Here is a 25,146-nt window from a genome sequence, read left to right as displayed (position 1 = left end):
AGTAGACAGAAGGAGAAAAAAAAATACATTGTACTCCTGCAAAATAATCTTACTAAAGCCTTGCTAAATCGTTGACTTTATTTCTTCAGTGAAGTTTGCAGTGAAGTTTAATTGTCCAGAATAAATCTGCCCACTGAAAAGGAGCATATTTGTTTTATTTTGTAACATAAGGAAGTCACTGATGTATTTAGGCTCTTGATTTAAGAAGAACTATAAAGTTATTTTGTAGGCAGTGTCACCCTCCTTTTACCACATGGATGATTATTGGAGTGAAGATTAAAATTTTTACCAGGGGAATATAAATTTTGCATAAATGGTCTATACTTGCACTGAATAAACATAGAACTGAAGAAAAAAAAAAAGACTTGTGTTTAAATGAAACTTTTAGCTTCCTTGAGACGATGAGACACCCACATGTACTAAAAAGAAAAAAAAAAGTACATTTTAACTTGCTTTATTAAATATTATTCTTCCACCTCTCTAAGAAGACTCCCAGTTACAGAGTTACATTTTCAGAAGAGAAAGGCCCACAGATTTTAGTGGTGCAGCTATTTGTTATCTGACCTCAAAGGGTTAGTGTTTTGTCCCATATGAACTGGGCTAAAACTCGGAAGTGGAATTAATTAAAAAGTGTCCTATTTCAAACTGAGGTACAGCAATCCCACAGGTCCCCAAAAATTTCCCAAACCCATTTTGGGTTATGGGAAAATGTTGTAATTTAATGCAGAGCTAAATTCCATGGTGAACTTACAAGGTGAACATGTGGCCAGAGACTGTTCAGAATTAGAGCGCTTACAGCGAAGAAGGAAAGAGTACATCTTTTGAAGGGAATTCATACAAGACAACCTTTAAGAAGCCAGCAAGTTAATTTTGGAATTCTAAAAAACTGCTAGTTTAAATCCATATTGTAAGCTAAACCACCTACTTACTGTTGCCAACAACACTGTCGTATGTGTTTGCTAAGTAACTTAGTGAACAAAAAGACATTAAAGGAAAAGGAGGCTGCTTCTACAGGGACAAACATTGAACTAATCTCACATTAGAGAAAAATCTAGCATGCACCTTTAACATTGCAAACGGAAATCAAGAACAAGAGTTTGTTAAAAACCCACACAAGGAATCACTTATTTTCTTTTTAAAAGATATACAGAAATAATTACACTGATTAATAAACCACCAATATTCATGATTTTCTCATGTGAATTAAACTGGTTTAAGTTTTCAGAAAAAATATGAGCAAACTAGTACAGAACATGTCTGATCATTCAAAAATACTGTTCTGTCAGAGGAACTGTTGAAAGCAGACACAAATGTGTCTGCAACTTGTGCTTTTTATCCAAGGGAATATTGAACACATGGTCATAGATTTCCTGCTAGATGGATTATCAAGTGACTACATAAATCAATCCTTTCTTCTACCTGATTCAAGATGGGGCGGCTACAATACTGTAACAATGTGATGTGTTCCAAGAATCCATATGAAAAGTACCACTTAGACTATTATAAGTACCCATCTGGATTTTCTTTTAGTTTGCCTATATTCACAAAATATATACTGTATATGCACCTTGAGTATAACTGTATGGAAACGTCTCAAAAGATAAAAGATGGCATGAGACAGTTCAGTTGCCTTCCTAATTCTGAATTTGTAACCACCACCAATGAAGAAGCCCGATGCTATATGTAGTCCCCCAAAAAACACTGAGTGGCCTTGACTCTCAGTGCCTAGTCCCGTAGCAGGCTCTTCTCATGCCTGTTTCCTTAGGCTGAATATTTTGAGGCTGCAGAACCATATGTGTACTCCTCAGCAGTTATGTTTGTTTATGTGATGCCTTCTCCAGATCTGGGAGTTTGTCAACCAACGCTTGATGATCCACATTGATACTGGCTAGGAGTCCCCCCTCATTGCCATCTGAACCAGTATAACTGATTTCTTCACCAGTCAGGGTAGTCATATGACCACCCAATGCTTTCAGCACGGCATTCCCGGCACATATATCCCATTTCTTGATGTATGTCACATGAATATATACATCAGCTTTTTCTTGTTTCTTGTCTGGCACATCAAGGAGGGCTAAAACTTTATAGCCTAAAGATTAGAAAGGTAAATCAGTTAATGAAAACATCAACTTTCCTAATTCATCACAAAATAATGGCATTTATTAGCAATTACTAAAATGATTTTGTTAACTGTGTCATGTTAGTTGAGAATGTAACGGTGAATACAGCAGAAACCTTCACCTTCTGTTACACTTCCTGCAAGGTGCTGAAATCAAGATTTTTCCACTACATCACACTTGAAACTAACACATCCATTGTGACCATGATCATTTCCTTTTCACCATCCTCTACTGGTTTGTCAGATACATCAACAGAATCAGATTGTGTGCATTTAACTAAAGGATAGTGTTTCACTCTTGGGCTTGTTTGCTTTACTACAATTGTATCACTTATCTCCACTTTACTCCCAAATGCACCATTTTGTTAATTCTAGCTGGCATGCATATCAAACATATTTCCAGTTCATAAAAATCTTTGCATGTAATCAGTTTTCTTCATTTTATTGATTGACTTCATTATTTTACAAAGCTCCCTACTCACTCATTTCACAGTACAGTTCATCCTCTTCATTCTTGCTAAACCTTTCCCCCTTTTTATATGCTGCCAAATGGAATGGAATATCTGCTAGACCAATTAAACTTTCATCTTTCCTGCTAACCAGAACCCAACTTCTTTAGACTCATTCTCTTACCCATGACAGCTCATCAACATGAGATATTATTAACTGCATCCTTTCTAAAAACAAACAAAAAACAGATATAGCTGTCCATACAAAATTGGAAGATGCCCTTTTGCGAAATTCAGAAATTACTTGCATTTTGCAGGATCTTGAAGTGGGTAATTACTTCACACTTGTGCTTCCCCCTGAGGCCAATGAAGGGATTAGGAATATTGGCAGCGTGACAGAAGGGGATACAGGAGGGGGGGGATTACCATATCCGAGGTAGAAACCAAACTTGAACACCTTAACGGGACTAAGTCAGGCGGACCAGATGATCTTCATCCAAGAATATTGAAGGAACTGGCGCGAGAAATAGCAGGCCCCTTAGCGATAATTTTTAATGAATCTTTAAACTCGGGGGTGGTACCGTTGGACTGGAGAATAGCTAATGTGGTTCCTATTTTCAAGAAAGGGAAAAAAAGTGACCCGGGTAACTACAGGCCTGTCAGTTTAACATCTGTAGTGTGCAAGGTCCTGGAGAAAATTCTGAAGGAGAAAGCAGTTAAGGACCTTGAGGTCAATGGAAATTGCGACAAGTTACAACATGGTTTTACAAAAGGCAGATCGTGCCAAACCAATCTGATCTCCTTCTTTGAGAAAGTAACAGACTTATTAGATAAGGGAAATGCGGTGGACCTAATATACCTCGATTTCAGTAAAGCGTTTGATACTGTACCGCACGAGCAATTATTGGTTAAATTGGAAAAGATGGGGATCGATATGAAAATCCAGAGGTGGATAAGGAACTGGTTAATGGGGAGACTGCAGCGGGTCGTATTGAAAGGTGAACTGTCAGGTTGGAGGGAGGTCACCAGTGGAGTTCCTCAAGGTTCGGTTTTGGGACCGATTTTATTTAATCTATTTATTACTGACCTCGGAACCAATTGTAGGAGTGGGCTGATAAAGTTTGCGGAGGACACAAAGTTGGGAGGTATTGCCAATTCAGAGGAGGATCGGGATATTCTGCAGGGAGACTTGAATGACCTTGTAAATTGGAGTAACAGAAATAGGATGAAATTTAATAGTGAAAAGTGTAAGGTGACGCATTTAGGGATGACTAACAACAATTTTAGTTACGAGCTGGGGACACATCGGTTAGAAGTAACAGAGGAGGAGAAAGACCTCGGAGTCCTGGTAGACCGCAGGATGACTATGAGTCGACAATGTGACGTGGCGGTGAAAAAAGCCAATGCGGTCTTGGGATGCATTAGGCGAGGTATATCTAGTAGGGATAAGGAGGTGCTGCTTCCGTTGTACAAGGCACTGGTGAGACCTCATTTGGAGTACTGTGTGCAGTTCTGGTCTCCGATGTTTAAAAAAGATGAACTCAAACTGGAACGGGTACAGAGAAGGGCCACTAGGATGATCAGAGGAATGGAAAACCTGTCGTATGAAAGGAGACTCGAGGAGCTCGGGTTGTTTAGCCTAACCAAGCGAAGGCTGAGGGGGGATATGATTGCTCTTTAAATATATCAGAGGAATAAATACCAGGGAGGGAGAGGAATTATTTCAGCTCAGTACAAATGTGGACACGAGAACGAATGGATAGAAACTGGCCGTGGGGAAGTTTAGGCTTGAAATTAGACGAAGGTTTCTGACCATCAGAGGGGTGAAATATTGGAACAGTTTTCCGAGGGAAACGGTGGGGGCGAAGGACCTGTCTGGTTTTAAGATTAAGCTAGATAAGTTTATGGAGGGAATGGTTTAATGGGATAACATGATTTAGTCAAATGAACAGCGTGCCATCGCTGGTAAATAGCATCAATGGCCAATGAGGGTCTGGCTGGAGAATCTTGCCTGCATGCTCAGGGTTCTACTGATCGCCATATTTGGGGTCGGGAAGGAATTTTCCTCCAGGGTAGATTGGCAGAGGCCCTGGAGGTTTTTCGCCTTCCTCCGCAGCATGGGTCGCTAGCTGGAGGATTCTCTGCTACTTGAAGTCTCTAAACCACAGGATTTGGGGACTTCAACAGCAGAGTCAAGGGAAAGGGGTTGGGACGGCTTTGTGGCCTGCATCATGCGGGAGGTCAGACTAGATGATCATAATGGTCCCTTCTGACCTTAAAGTCTATGAGTCTATATAGGCACACTCCGCCTATGCCATGAACCAATTTTGCCGAGACATTTAATATAAAAAACCCTCCAACCAATTTGTTTGCTTGTAGTTAGATCACTCCTGGAACTGACTATTAGATTCTTAAATCACTGAACTCCTTTTTCTTATAATATATTTTCAGATGTACAAGCTGAAAATTTTCTTTTTATTGTTTTCTCATGCCAGTAAAATAGTGCAACAACTCCTGTTTCTGTTCATGATTATCAGCCTTTTCTTAACATAGCAGCCACTTTCACTCTGATCTTTTCTAATGTTTGGCATAGAGCAAAAGTCACCCAAAATGCTCCTCTCTCAATGTACCCAGTACTCTCTTTTCCTTTGTTTCATGTTGTGCCTAATATTTGGGTACTTACTCCTTTTCCTGCCAACTAACCAGTGCTTTTAGTCACTCAGTTCCCATCCCACAATCTGAAATAGGTTTAAATTTGGGTTCTAGGTGCATGAAGTACAGTACTTCTGCTGCAAGTTACTTGTTTTTGGTCACTTCTCCACTTAATAACTATTTCCTTACTAAGTAATCCATAAGCAATAAAATGTCTGGAATGCTTAAAGGTAACAAACCTGCTCCACCTGCCGGAATGATCACAGTTTTATTTCCAAATGTTTGCCGTGCTATCTGTTCTACTTTTCCTGCATGAGAGCGGGACACAATAATTCTTGGAGTTCTCTCACTGTAGGAGGAACGAGCTTTTACATTTGACCCACCATCCACCATTGCCCACGCTGCAAAGGAAACACACATTCCATTAGTGGGTTTTAGTGTATTTTAGAACACTTTATGTCTAGTTAGGTTCAACTGTAATCTTTCATAATAGATAAAATATTGTAAAACTGGAAAAAAGTGATTGTAAAATTCACAGGGAGATTCAGGGGCAGATATAATGTAGATATTACCTGAAATTCCTTTAGCTCATTCTTTTAAATTGACTACATTTCAAATGGATTTTGAAATTTTACCTTTTATTTCCTTCCCATCATTCAACAAAATACTGTCATCTTTTAGATTGAGAGAAGAATATGAACATGTTTATTTTCAGAAAACATTGATTGATTCAGGAGACTGAATTCAGTATGCATAGCCTTCCGCTTCTAGATTACTGGTTCAAACCACCCCTTGATAGGCTGTGTCCAAAAGCCATTACAATTTGACATTTATTTGGTGATTTCAGCACAGGAGAGAGGCTGAGACTATGTGGGCAGAGCCTGAACTAACCTGTAATCTTTAAATATGGCTCCCCCTTATTGATTTATATATATGTGGTAGAGCAGGATCACGATAAAACAAAGGGTTGTGGCATTTCCAGTTTGGAAAGTTACCCTCCACAATCCCTAATCTTGAGTAATACAACTAACTATATTTTTACATTTGAAAAAAATCTTATTTGGATGCCATTCCTGAAGATTTCTGATGGGCTATCCTTGCAGATGCCTTTTTTTAAAAAGAAAGAATGTGGTAAATTCCCAGTTACAGTTACAGAATTTTTGTTGGAAAGAAAATCAGCTCTTCAATAATAGGTGTGGCAGGTGCTTCAGAAAAAGCCAAGATACATATAAACGTGAAAATAAAGTGCTAATGATAAACAACTGGAATTAAAGTTAGCATTTAAAGAATGTAATACTTAGGTGGGGAAAAATCACAACACTGAATATTCTAGTAGGTAGAAAACCTAGTTCATTTGAACGAGCTTAGTTGTGGTGCTATTAGTCAGAGCTATTATATAACTTCTCTGGACTCTAGAAGTCAGTATGGCTTAAGGGAAACATGTTATCAGCCTCTGTTTTAACTATCCAGGAATATAAAACACATTTCCTTCAAATATACTCAACACTTAATTTGTTGTTTGAGCCTTTCAGAAGTTATTGGCAATACCCTGTCTTTGAATGTGTATGTTTAAACTCGCATCCATCCTAATCAGTGCTTCAACAGAGTCAAGAGATTCTGTATGTGAGGGCTGCATGTTTGGAATACAGTAACGCCTCGCTTATCATTTTTCAGGAACATAACTACAATGTAACTTTAAGCATTTCCCCATAAGAATTAATGTAAATAGGGGGGTTAGGTTCCAAGGAAATTTTTTTCACCAGATAAAAGACTAATTTTATATATATTTTGTGTATATACATATACATACATACATACACACACACACACACACATTATATATATATATACACACACACACACACACACACACACACGGTATAAATTTTAAACAAACACTTTAATACTGTACACAGCAATGATGATTGTGAACTTTGGTTGAGGTGGTGAAGTCAGAGGGTGGAAGAGGGTGGGATATTTCTCAGGGAATGCCTTACTGCTAAATGATGAACTAGCACTCGGCTGAGCCCTCAAGGGTTAACACATTGTTAATATAGCCTCACACTCTACTAGGCAGCAGGAATGGAGGGAGGGGAGACAGCATGGCAGAGAGAGACAGACACCATGTGTGTGTGAGAGAGAGAGAGAAGCATTGCCCCTTTAAGTACACTGACCCCACTCTACGTACACTGCATTTTTAAGTAGATCAGCAAGTTGAGACAGCAGCTGCTGCCAGCAAGCTCCCTCCATCCTGAGTCCTGTCGCGTCATGTCCTCACCTTGCTCTGTGGAGACGAGGTGCAGGAGCAGGGAGAAGGGGACACCCTGACATTAGCACCCCTTTTTCCCCCCACCTCCACACAGCAAGCAGGAGGCTCCCAGGAGCAGCTCCAAGGCAGAGGGCAGGAGCAGCACATAGCAGTGGGGGTAGGGACAGCTGAACTGCCAGGCATTTGATAGCCTGCTGGGCGGCTGCCGCACAGGAACTTAGAGGAGCGGGGAGCTGATACGGGGGCTGGTGGTCCACCCTGGTTCCAAGCCCCCACCAGCTAGCTCCAATGGGCTGCTCTTTCTGCAAGCAGTGGACAAAGCAGGCAGTTGCCAAACAATATTATAAGGGAGCATTGCACAACTTTAAACGAGCATGTTCTCTAAACTGATCAGCAACGTAACAATGAAACAACGTTAACCAGGACGACTTTAAGTGAGGAGTTACTGTACACAGATTTTCCCTCAAGAAAGTCTTGTGTTTAAAACTGTGAAAGATGGATGCATAATAGTTATTAACAGTGGTGCCTGCAGTCAGGCACACATTACGCAGGGTCCATAGCATGGGCTGTGGTGAGGAAGAACAGCGCTGGCCACCCCACTGCCCACTCAGGTTTGGCCTCATGATGGAGAGACTGGGGAGACTGCAGGGCCAAAATTGAGTGAGTGGCATTGCAATTGTCATGCCCGGGGTGGGGCAGCTCTTTGGTCTGAACAAGTGCTGCAAGGACTAACCTTTGGGTGAGAAATACCTTACTAGACAGGAAAGTAACTTGTATAGACTATTAGATTGTGTCTTATGTTTTTCTTTTACCTGCAACCTTATGCTACCAAAACTTTACACTTGGTTTTATTTGAATCTTTATCTCAAGCTCTGTTAAATAAACTTCAATGTGGTTTTACTACAAACCTGTCTAAACACACTGTGCTAAGGAGTGTGTTGAACTAAGGTGAAACCAGTGAACTGGGATGCATTGCTTTTCTGGAGGCAGTGAACTGGTGTATGTTGCAGGTGTCCAGAAGATAAGGGACTGGGCACTTGAATGTAAGAGTGGGATGTGTAAACTGATAGCCTGCACTGGGACAGAGCAGGGCTCCGGGCACCCAGAACAGAGCACTTATTTTGCTGGCAGCAGGTGGCTTGGGAGTATTTTCCCTGAGTGGGCACGGACAGGGTTCCCTCCTGCTGTGAGCTGGTGGTAGTGATTCACCACAGTCATCTTGGGTAACTCCCCAAAGCATCAGGACGCTGCACCTGGACAAGCTGGGTCAAAAGGCGCAGACTTTGATGGGTGAGGTGCTGGGGCCATAGTGGGTATGATAGGAAAAAATTCTGTAGGTGCCCCAGGTCATTAAGGTCCTGATTTTGCTACCCTTACTCATGATAAAAAATAATCTGCTTGTGGAAGCAGTCGTATGGACTTCAATGAAACTGGTTGTGTGAGCAAGGGGCTACTCAGTACAAGGGTGATAGAATAGAGGCCTATATATGCAGTGTTATTTTCTTTAGAGATTGTTCTTAATGTTTCAATGAAAGAGCTTCATCAACAACTGTATTTTCGGTTTAGGTTTCTTTCATGTACCATTCTTCTGCCCCACAAAGATCACTTTGTCCTGTGTTTTGTGGGTGCCCCAATATTAAGGATTTTGGACATTACCACAATATAAATAAGTAATAATGACACATTTTTGTTTTCCTGTATTAAGTATTATTGTATCCATTTATAACTACAGATTCTCCCTCAAGCGTAAAACTTTAACTGTACGTCAGTGAAAACGGCAGAAACAAAAAATGAGAGATGCATACTGATACCTGTATATGCTGAGAAAGGCTTGTGTATTACTCCTATTACTGGTTCACCATTCACAGCCACACACACCATAGTAGTGACATATTGTCGAAGATCCTCTAAGGGGTGGGGTTGAGGGGGAAGGGGCCAGGAAATCAGACAAATTAATTAGCTCAACATCACATAGGTTAAGAGTACACACAAAAAAAACAAAAAACAAAAAAAAGACCTGACTTTATAGACTTACATATATTGACACAATACCCGAACAGCATTAGTAAATTAATAGATTGTACGGAGATCTTATCCTTCAAGCTTTAAAACAGCCTGAGTTTTAAATGTAATCCTTTAAAAAGATATGACCTTGTTCCATCTTGATTTAAGTCATTCCACAGTTGCCAAAATATTAAAGAGTAAAAACTCCCCAGTTTTCCCATACTTTCTATTGTTCAGTAGATGTGCACTCTGCTCCTACTGGACCCAATTCTGCCACCTGGTCATTAAGCAAAAGATTCTTACATGAAGGTGGCAGATTTGGGCAGAACAAATTCCTCCCATTCTCCACCTCATGTTACATTCTGTTTACTTGAGAGCTGAATGTTCTCCCTAGGTTTTGAATTTTCATACATGATTACCATCATACCAGTGCAATATTGTCAAGGAAAAGAACCACTGGTTTAGTTTTGCTGTAATTATTTACCTGTGTTTATATTGGTTAGGTTTTTAACTGCACTATATTGTATTTTAAATAGTTTGTGCAGCATCATGAGTCTTTTGGAGAAGGGGAAGATTTACAATTATGTGATGCATTTTAACTTCATGTCCGTTTCTTAATTCAAGCCCAGGAACAGAGAATTCAACTGAATTTAAAGTAATTTGTTTAGAATATAGCATCACTGGCTATTCAAGCATAAGAAATAGGTATTAATCAACTGCACCCATAAGTGACAAATATCATCAGATGTATTTTAGTGTCACCTAGCTCCAGAGTCAACACAGTGCTAAGCTTTGAAAACAGCTGTGGCCAAGATATCTACCTGGGATCTCCTTTTTAAGAGTAGTTCAGCAAAATCACAACAGCGCTAATAAACAACAACTCTTGTATAAATGCTCTTGAAAATACATTACATTTTTGTCTCCTATCTAAAGGAAAAAAAATCAGAATTAAATATTTAGCTCAATTTAAAAAGAACAACAACAAAAAACAGTTACCTGTGTATTCATGCGTGGCATCTAATGGATCGATCCACACTGTCACACTTTCTGCTGGGACCTTTTTAGGCTGTATTTTTTCCTTTATGTCTTCAGGAATACTGCGATCCCAGAAAATTATCTCATCAGGTGCATCAACATGTTCTTCAGTATTTATCTATGTTAAAAATGATACAAACAGACACATTAACCCAGAGTGTTGTACCAGGATGATCTATCAAATATTTGTGCACATAATGGAAATTAACAGCCTTCCCTTTCTCCTTGAGGAATTTAATTTCTAACTCAATGTGGGTGGGGGAGGGGAGAGGGGGAAATCCCAAAACATTTAATGACTTTGGAGACCAAATTATATCTCTGAACCTTCAGATCTGCCCATATGCAAAGCAGAATACATGACAAGTGACCAAAATGTAGAACGCCTATATTTTGCTGCAAGCTACCCATATTTCAGATCATGGTGTTTAACTATAAAACCTGCTATTAAGGATATTTTCCTCACTGTGCGAATTAAATAAACCACTTTTAAAAAAAGTAAACTTCAGCCACTTCAGTAACATTCCTGATTGAGTTTGAAGAAAATCACTCCTCACAAAAAACGGCCTTCTGCTATTCAAATTTCTCATTTCCCTGCAGCTTTCTAAAAACATCTAAAAGTGGCGAATAGCCATTCAAGAGTAGCCTATTGTCAAGGCTGCTTCCCCACTCTGAACTTTAGGGTACAAATGTGGGGGCCTGCATGAAAACTTCTAAGCTTAACTACCAGCTTAGATCTGGTCCGCTGCCACCATTCCCAAAGCTTATTCCCTTCCCTGGGAAGCCTTGAGAAACTCTTCACCAATTCCCTGGTGAATACAGATCCAAACCCCTTGGATCTTAAAACAAGGAGAAATTAACCATCCCCTCTCCTTCCTCCCACCAACTCCTGGTGGATCAAGATCCAACCCCCTTGGATCTAAAAACAAGGAAAAATCAATCAGGTTCTTAAAAAGAAGGCTTTTAATGAAAGAAAAAGGTAAAAATCCTTTCTGTAAAATCAGGATGGAAAAATAACTTTACAGGGTAATCAAACTTAAAGAGCTCAGAGGACCCCTCCCCCCCATCCTTAGGTTCAAAGTACAGCAAACAGAGATAAACACTCTAGTAAAAGGTACATTTACAAGTTGAGAAAACAAAGACAAACTAACACGCCTTGCCTGGCTGTTTACTTACAAGTTTGAAATATGAGAGACTTGTTCAGAAAGATTTGGAGAACCTGGATTGATGTCTGGTCCCTCTCAGTCCCAAGAGCGAACAACTTCCCAAACAAAGAGCACAAACAAAAGCCTTTCCCACCCCAAGATTTGAAAGTATCTTGTCCCCTTATTGGTCCTTTGGGTCAGATGCCAGCCAGGTTACCTGAGCTTCTTAACCCTTTACAGGGAAAAGGATTTTGGAGTCTCTGGCCAGGAGGGATTTTATAGTACTGTACACAGGACAGCTGTTACCCTTCCCTTTATAGTTATGACACCTATCAATTATTTTCTTATACAAAAAAGGCAACCTAATTGCAACCTACAAATTCAAAACTACCGTATATACTCGATCATAAGCCAGTTCGTTTATAAGCTGACCCCCAAAGATGGATAAGGAAAAATGGAAAATTTTTATAACCCGTTCATAAGCCGACCCTATAATTCAGGGGTCAGCAAACTTTGGCTCCCAGGCCATCAGGATAAGCCGCTTGTGGGCCGAGATGGTTTGTTTACCTCGAGCATCCGCAGGTACGGAGGTAAACCTAAGTAAACAAAGTGTCCTGGCTGGAGCTGCTCCGGCAGGCTGGGCAGCGCAGCCGCAGCCTGCTCTGGCTGGCCAGACCGGGCGGTGCGGCCACAGCATGTTCCAGCAGGCTGGGCCGGGCAGCACGGCCACAGCGTGCTCCGGTGACTGGGCAGCGCGGCCACAGCCTGCTCTGGGGGACGGGGCCCAGCGGCGCAATTGCAGCCTGCCAGCCCCAGAGCTGCAGCTGCTTCAAAGGCTGGGGAGAGAGCAGCATGGCCAGAAGTGGAGAGACTCTGGCCCCGCCTTTTCCCTTCTGTCTCTGCTGGCTGTACTGCCTCTCCTTGTTCTCTCTGTTGGGGGGAGGGACTGTGTCCCACCTCTCCCTCTCTATACCCGTTCATAAGCCGACCCCCGTCTCTAGTGCTTCCCTTTTTTACTAAAAAAAATTTGGCGCATGAATGAGTATATACGTACTTTAAAATGAATTTGTGGTTTATCTGAATCTCATGAAGTATGAAGGCAATTTATTCTAGAAAGGTACGAGCAGAAAATTCAACCAAAACATCTGGGCCTGAAAAAGCTGTACAACAGGGGACTTCCCAGGCCTTAAGAACTTGGTTCTTTATATTGAGGACATTCTCTTTCATAATTTGTTGGCAAAACAGAAAGCTGGGATTGAAAGACAAGTCATAAGCATACCAAAAAAAAAAAAAAAAAAAAAAAAAATCCATGTTGATGAATCTAGTAATCTGAATAAACAAACCACAGTCCAGCCTGCATAAAGCATTACAGGAACCTCACACTGGTTCATTTTCTTGCTCTGGGCTATTCCTTGACAACAGTTCATTAAGTCTTTTTTTGCATCACCCACTCTCCTCCCAAACGTGTTTGAATATTAGCCAGTTGTCCATGAAAAGGTGCATTAAATAAGACATTTTTCCCAGTTTGGGAAGCAAAACTACAGCTATACCCTATGAAGTCTCAATTACACAGAAAATTGAAGATACAAAAATAATTATAATTAAGTATGTGAATAGTCAAATCCTTTTGGCAGCTTTTTAAGGAAATACACTTTTATAGTTTAAAAGATAGCAACTACAGCTAATGGAAAATGCAATATTTCTAAGGAAGAAATTGTTTCCTTGTTCCAAACACAATGAGCTCATCATACAATGCTAAACTTTGAAAAAAAGAGTAAGAAATTGATTGAAAGTGATAAAATTAAGTTTCCCTAAATAACCTAATTATAGGAATTAAAGTAGGAGAATTTTAAAAAAATCCTAAAAGTTATCTATCTATATATGAAGTGTAAATAACAGATGGAGGTAAGTAAGCACTCCGAAATATAAATCCCACTATTATTTCATTAAAACTGCAGATTAACTCATTCAAATACTGCCTGCTTGTAATTTAAAAAGTAGCCATTACCAATTAGGCATATGTGCAGAAATTAGGCTTAACACTTTCACTCCAATTCACCCTTTACAGGAACTGCAGAGGACTTATCAAGATTTTTATGGTCAACAGTTTCAAAAGCCCCTGTTGAAACTAACAAAACCAACAAGAATACTAACTTTGTCCACTAACAGAAAATCAGCCAACAAGATCAGTGGACTAACCACCTAAAGCTAGACTGAATGCTCTCAAAACAGTCAGAAGATTCTCTATTATGCTAGAATTGCTTAGCCACAAGAAGTTGCTTTCTCACTTCTTTTTTTGGCCGGGCGGGCGGGAGGGGGGGGGAGAGGGGGTAGTGTACCTGGAGACAGAAGCAGCTAGAGACAGGAATAAATAAATAGCATGGCTCATAAAGCTCTCAGTTGAGGGAATCCTAGTACTTTATGTGCCGACTGAGATTACTGATGTTTTCTTCCAGATAACCAGCCATGAGGGACATAAATGCAAGACCCAGTTCAGAGCTCCCTGAAGCACACAATCTCATTGCCAAGGCTCCTTAAAACTCAATCAGAGAGGATGGCACATTTATTCCCTCACTCACCAACCCTGATCTGCTCTCATGGTGGTAGCTAATCCACTCCCATATATGATGAAGTAGATAAACTCTTGCAGTGATAAGAAACTGTTTCTAAGCAAAGGCATGACCTCAGTCATGTTTAATCTCAGTTTGTTTCTAATTAATATAAACCTTATTTCCCCCAACCTTTCTTCACAGGTACCTCAGGAGTGTAACAGTCTTTGTTGCGGTCACCTGGACTCTTTCTTGTTCTAAATTCCCTGCAGGTCAGTATCCTATGTAAAATAGTTAATAGCTGCTGTTCACTTCTTAGTAGACAAGTGTCCCCATCACAAAAAAAGTCACCACTCTAGCTGGCCACTTCTCTGCAGACAGGACAGGATTGGATGGGCATAGAGCAGTGGTTCCCAAACTTTAACAACCTGTGAACCCCTTTCACTAAAATGTCAAGTCTCGTGAACTCCCTCCTAAAAATGAATATTTCCAGGGATTTTCTCCTTCACCTGAGTATAAATTATAAAAGCAGTGATCTTGGAAATATAAAATTTGTTTTTATGACATGCTTATTACACATTATTAATTATTTATCATTACAGTATTTTTATTACATTATGAAAACAGCAACACTCTTCCAAGATCTCACTTTCGTAGCTTGTATCACTTTGAAGAAGCCTGTTATAAGACAAGGCTCCTATGTTTCATCAAGGAGTATCAGATGTGAAAGAGCATGAAAGTATTTAAGGTGCCAACTCAAAGAGTTCCTCCTACGCAAGCATTCAGGTCTTGAGCAGTCCAGGCAAACAACGCACGTTACAACAAAGCTTAAGCTTGTTCTTCGTAATCATTTTAAATACAATACGAGCTGCCTATTTAATTTTAGAAACAGCAAAAAATATCCATTTCCCTTTCCATTTCTTATAAGGAGTCTTGAAGTTTAAATCTCCTCAGTGTGATACATATGTTTGGCTTTGATCTGCTTAGCTCTTGGAAGTCCAGAGGCTCTGGGCTGCTGGCCCTTATGCTGCCCGGAGTCCTTAGGGACAGCTCTGTCCGCCATTAGGGAATTTTTTTCCCCCGAGAACCCCCTGTAACATTTCACGAACCCCAGTTTGGGAACCACTGGCATAGAGAGTAAGGGTATGTCCAGACTACCTGCCAAATTTGGCGGGTAGTAATCGATCTATCGGGAATCGATATATCGCGTATCGATATATCGCGTCTCATCTAGACGCGATGTATCAATCCCCAAATCCGCTCCCGTCGATTCCGGAACTCCACCGGGGCGAGCAGCAGTAGCGGAGTCGACGGGGGAGCTGCGGCCATCGATCCCACGCCGTGAGGACCCGAGGTATATCGAAATAAGATACGCAACTTCAGCTTGGGAATAGCGTAGCTGAAGTCGACGCATCTTACATTGACACCCCCTCCCCCGTGTAGACCAGCCCTTAATCACCATCTTCTTTCTTAAAGGCATCCTAATCAGATCAGATTTGAGGCACATGGGCAAAACAGCATGCAGAAGCTTGCACTATTCTGTGCTGTTCCTCATTTATGGACAGAGGAATTCAGTCTCAAAGGTCTCTGTCTGGAAATTTAAAATAAAAATACCAACTAAAATAGTTTTAAATACATTTGAAAAGATAATCACAGAACATATGCACCATGATGTTAAGGGCCTGAATTAATATATTTTCTTCAATGAGCTTTAAATGGGAGATTCACTTCAGTGCAGAGGGCCTGCATAAAGCCCAAGACAGTATCTGTCAGTGGAATTTTGGGTTTACATCTTAGCTCACTGTTCTATTTAGGTACTTGCTGGAGATTGCCAAAAAAGGAGACAATGTCACAAAAGTACTGCAACAATGTAACTGCCCAAATCATATAACTCATAATTCTATAATGATTTGCATTCCCTTTCACATGAGGCCCAGGACTGCAAAAGTAGGGTGGCTACAGCTAAGGTTTGAGGTATACTGGAGGAATTCATGCCAGTGAATACACTGAAAAAGGCAGCAGCCCTGTGGAAAAATATATGGTTGCTAATTATATGATCACATACTAACAAAATGCATAAACACAAAGAGGCAGAACTGGCAACCGTTGTTCTGGCATTTTCTAACTTTTGAGTGTGCGACTTTACAACTTAAATAACCCTCTTTTAATGCAGTGTTTGTATGTCATCATATGTTTTATGCTTTAAGACAGTAAGCCCTTTGTGACATACCATGCCTTCATGTCTGAATAGCAACCAGTCCCGGGGAGCACCAGTCCTGAGAAGCATCTAAAGGCCCCACTGTAATACAAATATTAAAGAATAACCCTCATTAAAAGGTGATCAGGCTTATTGCAGCATATAGTAAAAATTAATTGCTACTCCTTGCTCCTATTTAACTTTGCTACTGTAACTGGTGTGAATTTAGCCAGCTGACATCAAACAGAATAACTTGTATAAATAGTGGATTTTTCCCCCCATTCTGCATAGAATTGAGACTCACTGCACATTTTTTTCCTAAGAGAAAAAAAACAAAGGTACAACATTTTCTATGGATTTCTCTCCCCTGCAGATTTCAAGTGCTTTTATTTATAAGTTAGAGGCATCAAAAATCCAAGACACTTTACATGTTTATTTCAAATCCCATAACAAGGAAGTCTAACTCTTCCTTTTCTATGGATAACGAGGTCTTAACAAGAAACTCTGCTTCAAGTATTGATTGTTTACATGCTTTTCTTCTTTATAATGTTAAGTAGCGTAGTGCAGGGTAGACAGTACCGCTGGGAATACAGTGGCTCATTGGGTCTTTGTCTACTTTGATCAAATGACAAACACTTTATTTCCTACTATCTAATTAGGCTATTTTTTAACACTGGAAAATTACAATGCTGAAAACATAATAAAGTTTCTATTCTTTAAATAAACTGTGACTGAGGCTATGCTTACACTTAATCTGCTAAAGCGACATAGCTGCAGATGCACCACTGTAGTGCTTCAGTGTAGACATTCACTACAGTAATGGGAGGGGGTTCTCCCATTGCTGTAGTTAAGCCACCTCCCCAAGAGGTGGTAGCTAGGTTGATGGAAGAATTCTTTTGTCAACCTAGTACTGTCTACAATGGAGGTTAGGTTGGCATAGATACATCTCTCATGGGCATGGGCTTTTCACAGCTTTGCCAGTGTAAGTTTTCAGTGTACACCAAACTTGATTTAAGTCCCTATTCCTGCAAAGAAAAGCATTCCTGGACCCATGTAGGGAACCACTGATTTTAACAGAGCTTCACATAGGGGTTGGCCCAAATGCTTCTCTTTGCAGGATTGAAGCCTTAGAGCACTAAAACCAAAATAGCACATACTTGACTTATGCCTGGTAGTGAATGCCTTATTTAAAAAAAAAAAAATTCTTGCAAACAGTATCTTTGAGTTTTGTTTTCATAGGTGTTAACCAACAGCAATTAATCTTAACATTTTAGTTTTACTTGGTCATAATCCATCGTATTAATAATGCTGAGAATTACTATTTTGGGTTAATGAAGGAAGTGTAACTCCACATAACCATGAAAAACCTGACTTTATTTTAACTGAACAAGTGAACCATCACTATCCATATAAAGAACCCATGCAAAAGAGTTACTTGTTAGCTACAGAAGAGAAAAATTTAGTCCAGAGAATCATTATCCACATAGTCAAATCTCCTGCCTGCTGGAAAGAACTGTTTCCAGTAGAAATATCAAAAATAGCATTTTCACATTTTGAGACAATCTATAAAAACAGATCTCAAAAATTATTTGCATTAAACGTATATCATTTTGGTATATCAATATTTCTTGCCTCACTGCAAAATTTGGTCCTTTGCTAACTGACAAGGAGATATCCCAGCAAGGGATGCCACACACACACAGGCACTTGCATAACATTACTCATGCAAGAAGTTATTTGTGTGCCTAAGTGTTTCCACAGCTGTAGTGTGTGTCTATTTCTTTGCCACTGTGGCAGTTTAAGTGTCAACATACCCTCAAGTCACAGTTTCTTTAAAGAACAGAAACCTTCATTACCGTTTCAGTATTACTGTAATTTTCCTGTGGGAACAACTTTCAAGGTCTCTAGAAAAATATTACTCCTAATTTATTTTGAGCATATTAATTTACAAACAAATTGGTTTTACCAGTCAAAAGTTGGTGGCATTAGACAGTGGGGTTTATAATGGAAATTTAGATTATCTTTAGCTCAGAGGGTAATAGCAATCAATGCTTCCATAACAAAAGACACTTATTTTTAAACAAAAAATAACAACAACAAAACAGGTTCAGTCTCCTGTGACAACCTAACTCCTACTATTGCTTCTGTCTTTCACACACCACCACCACAAAAACCAATGCTAAGGAACATGACATAATAGTTTACAAAGAGACCTACACTGTCGGGTTGAAGATCAATAGAGCTATGACAACTTTCACCAGCTGAGATCTACAACCACATCTGTGTGTGCCAACCTTTTGCACAGACTGTACAGAGTTTTCACTTTCTCTTAGTTGTAATTTATATATCATTACTGCTAAACAGGAGTTAATAGTATAAAGCATTATTTTAAATATGTTTCATCTTGTACATACAAGCTTCCCTCAATTTAATTTTAAGAGCTGTAGAGAGGCAGAGAAGGAAAGCATATCTATTTACTTTTAAAGTGAATATGCTGGGATGATTCAAAGCATTAATACTGCTAATCAAAACAATGCCTCAAGTTTTTGCACTCATGAACTGGAGGCTAACTTCAAGGTTTTTTTTAAATTATATCAAGCTGAGATTCAGTATCACCATCTATCATCAATTCCCTCATCAAGGGCCTGATCCTGTACTCCTCATTCTGGAGTGAAGGATAAATTCCAGAATGAGGATGGAATTGGGGGGAAAAGAAAGTGTCGGGGGCTGCGTGTGTGTGAAAGGGAGACAAAACCACATTTTTTTCCATAAAAGAGCGCCCTCAGGGCATGGCAAACAATTTACAGATCTGTCTGAAGACAAGACTCTTCCTCAACAGTCTAAACACTATGTACAAATTCAGGAAAAGAGGGAGGTGGGATAAAATGAAGAAAACTGTAAATGAACTGAAGTTTAGCATACTTCTTGTCTGTTTTGGTGTTTTTGTTTGGATAGTTTTTTATATATATATAAAAAGATTTTCTTCCTAGCTTAGTAATAGTTTAGCTTTTTGGAAGAAGTGTCTTAGTATGTTTACTACATCTTTGATGTACTAATTCATAAGATTGTGATTACTACCCACATTACATGGCCAGTGTATTGTGTGTCACTTGGTATTCCCATTACCAGAGATATTTCATTACATTTAGTCAATCACCAGTGAGAAGACTTCTCCTACTGTTCAGAGTTTGTGCAGGTAGAAAAGACATGACTGAAGTCCCCCAGGAGTTCCATGTAGCCATTAGTTACCCCTAAAAAAACCCTTTTAAGTTGCCTAAGGTAACTAAATGTTAGTATAGCATTCCCTAAACTAAGTATATGAAGTTTTAGGTAATACTATGATGTATTAGCTAATTACCAAGGCAAAAGTGGAGAGGTTTGAAGAACAACAAATTAATACTAATTTTGAAGAGGGGGAGAAGCTTCGGAGTTATGGTGTGTGGGGCCGGGCAGCAGGACAGCCCCGACCCCTGGTCTATTATACCCACCACCCACGTAGCTGTGCATTTGATTTTTCCTTTGTAAGCGTAATACTTTGTACTGGTCTTTATTGAATTTCATCTTGTTTATTTCAGACTTATTCTCCAACTTACTAAGGTCTTCCCTCCAAAGATGCGAGGGAGATTCCCACACCTAAACTATTCTTTCTAGGTGACAAATATGAGGAACTGTCTCAGATTGAGGTATCAAAGGAGATTTTGGAACAAACTGGTAAATTAAACAGAATAAGTTCCCAGGACCAGATGGTATTCACCCAAAAATTCTGAAGGAAATCATGTGTGAAATTGAAGAACTACTAACTGTGGTATGTATCGATCACTTAAATCAGCCTCTGTACCCAGATGTCTGGAGGGTAGCTAATGTAACACCAATTTTTAAAAAAGGCTCCAGAGGCAATTACAGGCAGGTAAGCCTAACTTCAGTACCAGGCAAATTGGTTGAAACTGTGCTAAATAACAGAATTATCAGACACATAGATGAACACAATATATTGGGGAAGAGTCAACATGGCTTTTGTAAAGGGAAATCATGCATCACCAATCTATTACAATTCTTTGTCAACCAGCACCTGGACAAGGGTGATTCAGTTGATATAGTCTTCTTGGATTTTCAGAAACCTTTGGCAAGGTCCCACCCCAAAGGCTCTTAAGCAAAGTAAGCTGTCATGGGATAAGAGGGAAGGTCCTTTCATGAATCAGTAACTGATTAAAAGATAGGAAACAAAGGTAGGAATAAATAGTCAGTTTTCATAGTGGAGAGAATTAAATAGTAGGGTCCCCCAAGGATCTGTATTGGGACCAGGGCTGGTAAACATATTCATAAATGATCTGGAAAAGTGTAAACAGTGAGGTGGTGAAGTCTCCAGACAATACAAAATTACTCAATATAGTTATGTCCAAAACTGACTGCAAAGAGTTACAAAGGGATCTCTCTAAACTGGGTGACTGGGCGACAAAGTAATGCACATTGGAAAATATAATCCTAACTATACATACAAAATGATGGGGTCTAAAATAGCTGTTACCACTCAAGAAAGATCTTGGAGTCATTGTGAATAGATCTCTAAAAACATCTGCTCATGTTGCAGCAGCAGTCAAAAAAGCTAACAGAATGTTAGGAACTATTGGGAAAAGCACAGATAATAAAACAGAAAATATCATAATGCTACTATGTAAATATATGACATGCCCTCACCTTGAATACCGCATGCAGAGTTCAGGTTGCCCCACCTCAAAAAAGATATCTTGTAATTGGAAAAAGTACAGTACAGGGAAGGGCAACAAAAATTATTAAAAAGACTGGGACTGTTCAGCTTAGAAAAGAGACAACTAATGGGGGTTGATACTATAAATGTCTACAAAATCATGAATGGTGTGGAGAAAGTGAATAAGGAAGTGTTATTTACCCCTTCACATAACACACAAACCAGGGGTCATCCAAAGAAATTAATAGTCAGCAGGTTTAAAACAAACAAAAGGGAGTACTTCTTCACACAACAGTCAACCTCTTGAAATTGTGAAGGACAAAAGTATAACTGGACTCTAAAGAGAATTAGATAAATTCATGGGTGATGGACCTAAGATGGTCAGGGATGCAACCACATGCTCTGGGTGTCCCTGAACCTCTGACTGCCAGAAGCTGAAACTGAAGGACAGGCGATGGATCACTCAATAATTGCCATGTTCCATTCATTCATTCTAAAGCATATGGCACTGTCCACTGTCAGAAGACTGGATATTGGGCTAGATGGACCATTGCTGTAGCTATTCTAACGTTCTTAAGGTTGTTTAGATTTCTAATCTTGTCCTCCAAAGTGCTTGCATTCACTTTCAGCTTGGTGTCATAAGCAAATTGTATAAGCATGCTCTCCACTCCATTATCCAAGTCATTAAATGAAAATATTGATTAGTACTGGATCCAGGACAGACCTCTAAAGGACATCACTAAATACACCCTTCCAGTTTGACAGGCAACCATGAACAACTAATCTGAGAGTCTAACAAATTTATTTGGGCATAAACTTTCGTGGGCTATAACCCACTTCATCAGATGCATGAAGTGAAAAATACAGGAGCAGGTATAAATACATGAAAGGATGGGGGTTGCTTTACCAAGTGTGAGGTCAGTCTAATGAGATAAATCAATTAACAGCAGGATACCAAGGGAGGAAAAATAACTTTTGAAGTGGCCCATTACAGACAATTGACAAGGTGTGAGTGACAGTAGGGAGAAATTAGTATTGGGGAAATTAAGTTTAGGTTTTGTAAAGACCCAACCACTCCAGTCTTTATTCAGGCCTAATCTGATGGTATCCAGTTGCAAATTAATTCCAGTTCTGCAGCTTCATGTTGGAGTCTGTTTTTGAAGTTTTTTTGTTGAAGAATTGCCACTTTTAGGTCTGTTATTGAGTGACCCGAGAGATTAAAGTGTTCTCCTACTGGTTTTTGAATGTTATGATCTGATGTCAGATTTGTGTCCATTTATTCTTCTGCGTAGAGACTGTCTGGTTTGGCCAATGTACATGGCAGAGGGGCATTGCTGGCACATGATGGTATATATCACATTGGTAGAAGTGGGTTCTGGCCCACGAAAGCTTATGCCCAAATAAATTTGTTAGTCTCTAAGTTGCCACAAGGACGCCTCATTGTTTTTGCTGATACAGACTAACACAGCTACCACTCTAATCTGAGAGTACAGCTTTTCAGCCACTTGTGCACCACTATATAGTAATTTCACCTAGACCACATTCCCTAGTTTGCTTATGAGAATGTTATGTTGAACGGTGTCAAAAGCCTCACTAAAATCAAAACCTATCAAGTCTACAGCTGCCCCCCTATCCTCCATTAGGCCATAACCCTGTCAAAGAATTAGGCTGGTTTGGGATGATTTGTTCTTGACATATCCATGTTGTCTTTTTCTTATCACCCTATGACAATACAACGTACTACCTTACGCTAGTTATGTCAAAATATGCAAACAAACTTTTTTATTTCCCAACTCCATCCCAATCCCTGCAAATCAGATGTATAATATGCCTCTTTTCATTCAACCTACTGAGAGACAAAAGCCGTTATAGCACTTTGGGGCAGAATGTATTAAAACTGGAAGTTTCATATTAACGTGCTTACTGTTTGCAGTATAACTATATTTATATAAAACATGGGTTCTCAGTCTGGGGATCACAATAAGGTGTCCTGCTCTTCTTATACTGTATTGCTAAGGTCTTTTCTACACTAGAAAGTTGTGCTGCTTTAACTGCACTGAAATAGTTCAAGCAACATAAACCTGTAGCGTGGACACAGTTATACCACTATAAAGTTACCTCATACTAGTACAGCTAATCCCACATAGGAAAGAGAATAAACTATACTTGTACAAGACATCTTTAAAATAGTGTAACTGCATCCACACTATGGGTTGTACTTAGTGCAGGGGTTCTCAAACTGGGGGTCGGGACCCCTTAGGGGGTCACGAGGTTATTACATGGGGGGTCACGAACTGTCAACCTCCACCCCAAACCTCGCTTTGCCTACAGCATTTAGGATGGTGTTAAATAAATATAAAAAAAGTGTTTTTAATTTACGTGTGTGGGGGGGGGGTCGCACTCAGAGACTTGCTACGTGAAAGGGATCACCAATAAAAAAAATTTGAGAACTACTGACCTAGTGTAACCCAGGCCTGCTTGGTGTGGCACTCTATCCCCCTCTTGTGACTAGAATTGATGAGCCTGTTACACTGGCCAAGAGAGATGTGTCTTTTAGCTCATGCATTAAGCTCCAGAGGTCCCAGGTTTTATGCAGATGACGACTGGGGTCGGCATTACACTGGGACAACCATTACAAGAAAACATAAAATCAAACCCCTAACTGAAAGAGTTATACCGGTACAAAGCTTCCGTGCGGCTCAGACCTTAGCACGAGAGGATCCTGGCAAGGAAAGATTGAGAATCACTGACAAAGTATTTCAGGGGCCACCCAGTTTAAACAAACAGAAAGTTGCCATTACAGGATACTGAGTTACCGGTTCAAATGATTTATGATCAGGGACGGGTGTGCTGGATAAGGAGGCGGTGCTAGGGAAGAGATTCCCATAAGGGGGGGCTGCTGTTCAGCTATGCAGAGGGGGGTTTGAGAGACACGTGGCTCACTCTGTTAAGGGAAGGGGCCCCTGACCAGGGGCTCAGGGGGCGGGTGTGGGACCCACCTGCACGCTGGGGAAGGTGTTCTTGAGCAGGTAGAACATCTTGCGGTTGGACAGCACGTCCCCGCTAGTCATCTTCTCCTCGGCCCCCTCGCGGGTCTTGCCCTTCGCCTTCTCGTTGAGGACGTTGCTTTCCCGGACGCGCTTCACCTCCTCACCCCCCTTGACGGCGGCCAGCACGGACGCGGCAAGCAGCTCCCGCAGGTCCACGGTGCCCTCGGGCAAGGGGCCCGGAGGAACGTCGGGTCCGCCCCCGGCCCGCTCCGCCGAGTCGCCCAGCACGAAGAGGGCGAGGCGGCCGGCCAGGAAGCCGGAGTAGAGGTGGTAGAGGACGCCGAGGCCCAGCAGACAGAACACGGCCACCCCCAGCGGGGAGAGGCGGATCCCCATGGGGGCCATGGCCGGGGGCGGCGGGGCGGGCACGGAGCGGGCTCTTGGGGGCCGAAGGCGGGCGCTCACCAGCGTTCCATAGCGGCCCGCCCGCCCCGCACCCAGCCCGGCAGCGGCCCGCAGGCAGCGCCCGCCCGCATGGAACCGCAGGGACCCCGGCGGCGTCTCTCGCTGCTCAGCTGGCTCCCGGCTCCACGTTCCCCGGCGAGCAGAGGTGAAAGGCAGCGGAGCGTGTGTATCCGGGTTAGGCTGGGGCGGGGCGCCGTGGCAAGCTGCCGGGGCTCCCACTGAGCATGCCCGAAGTAGGCTTCAGGCTAGCAGCGTGCTGATCTCTGAGCGTCAGGGGCAATCTGGGGCTAAGGGCTCAGAGAAGGGGCCACGCGGTGAGAAGGGAGGGCCTGAAATAGGGGTGAGGGGCTTAAAGCCACGGTGAAGTCCAGCGTGCAGGGAGTTCAGTGCTTCAAAACCAAGTCAGGCCCACGAAGAGAATCCTGCTTGGTTGAGTTTCTAGAAGTGTAAATGTTGGGTTCCTTTTATTTGCCTTTGAGCCTTTAGGGTACAACCAGGCCATGGTTTCGGGTTTCTGTTATTACGATTCTTATTAAATGGAAGCAGAGCTCAGGTAATTACATAGCAGGG

The 25,146-nt window shown here is 41.0% G+C and overlaps 1 protein-coding gene across 1 annotated transcript; it reads right to left on the bottom strand.

Moving 5' to 3' along the window:
• Positions 1-438: 438 nt before the first annotated feature.
• Positions 439-24,732, bottom strand: BPNT2 (3'(2'), 5'-bisphosphate nucleotidase 2). Its single transcript, XM_054020234.1, has 5 exons — positions 24,121-24,732; positions 10,490-10,646; positions 9,301-9,396; positions 5,460-5,621; positions 439-2,089 (listed from the first exon to the last, which is right to left on the bottom strand). The coding sequence occupies exons 1-5, from the start codon at positions 24,514-24,516 to the stop codon at positions 1,812-1,814; spliced, it is 1,089 nt and encodes a 362-aa protein (XP_053876209.1). The 5' UTR covers positions 24,517-24,732; the 3' UTR covers positions 439-1,811.
• Between the last annotated feature and the right edge of the window lie 414 nt (positions 24,733-25,146).

This window comes from Malaclemys terrapin, chromosome 2, assembly GCF_027887155.1.
Source record: "Malaclemys terrapin pileata isolate rMalTer1 chromosome 2, rMalTer1.hap1, whole genome shotgun sequence".
Classification (NCBI taxonomy): Eukaryota; Metazoa; Chordata; order Testudines; family Emydidae; genus Malaclemys; species Malaclemys terrapin.
This window is presented reverse-complemented; position numbering and strand designations above follow the sequence as displayed.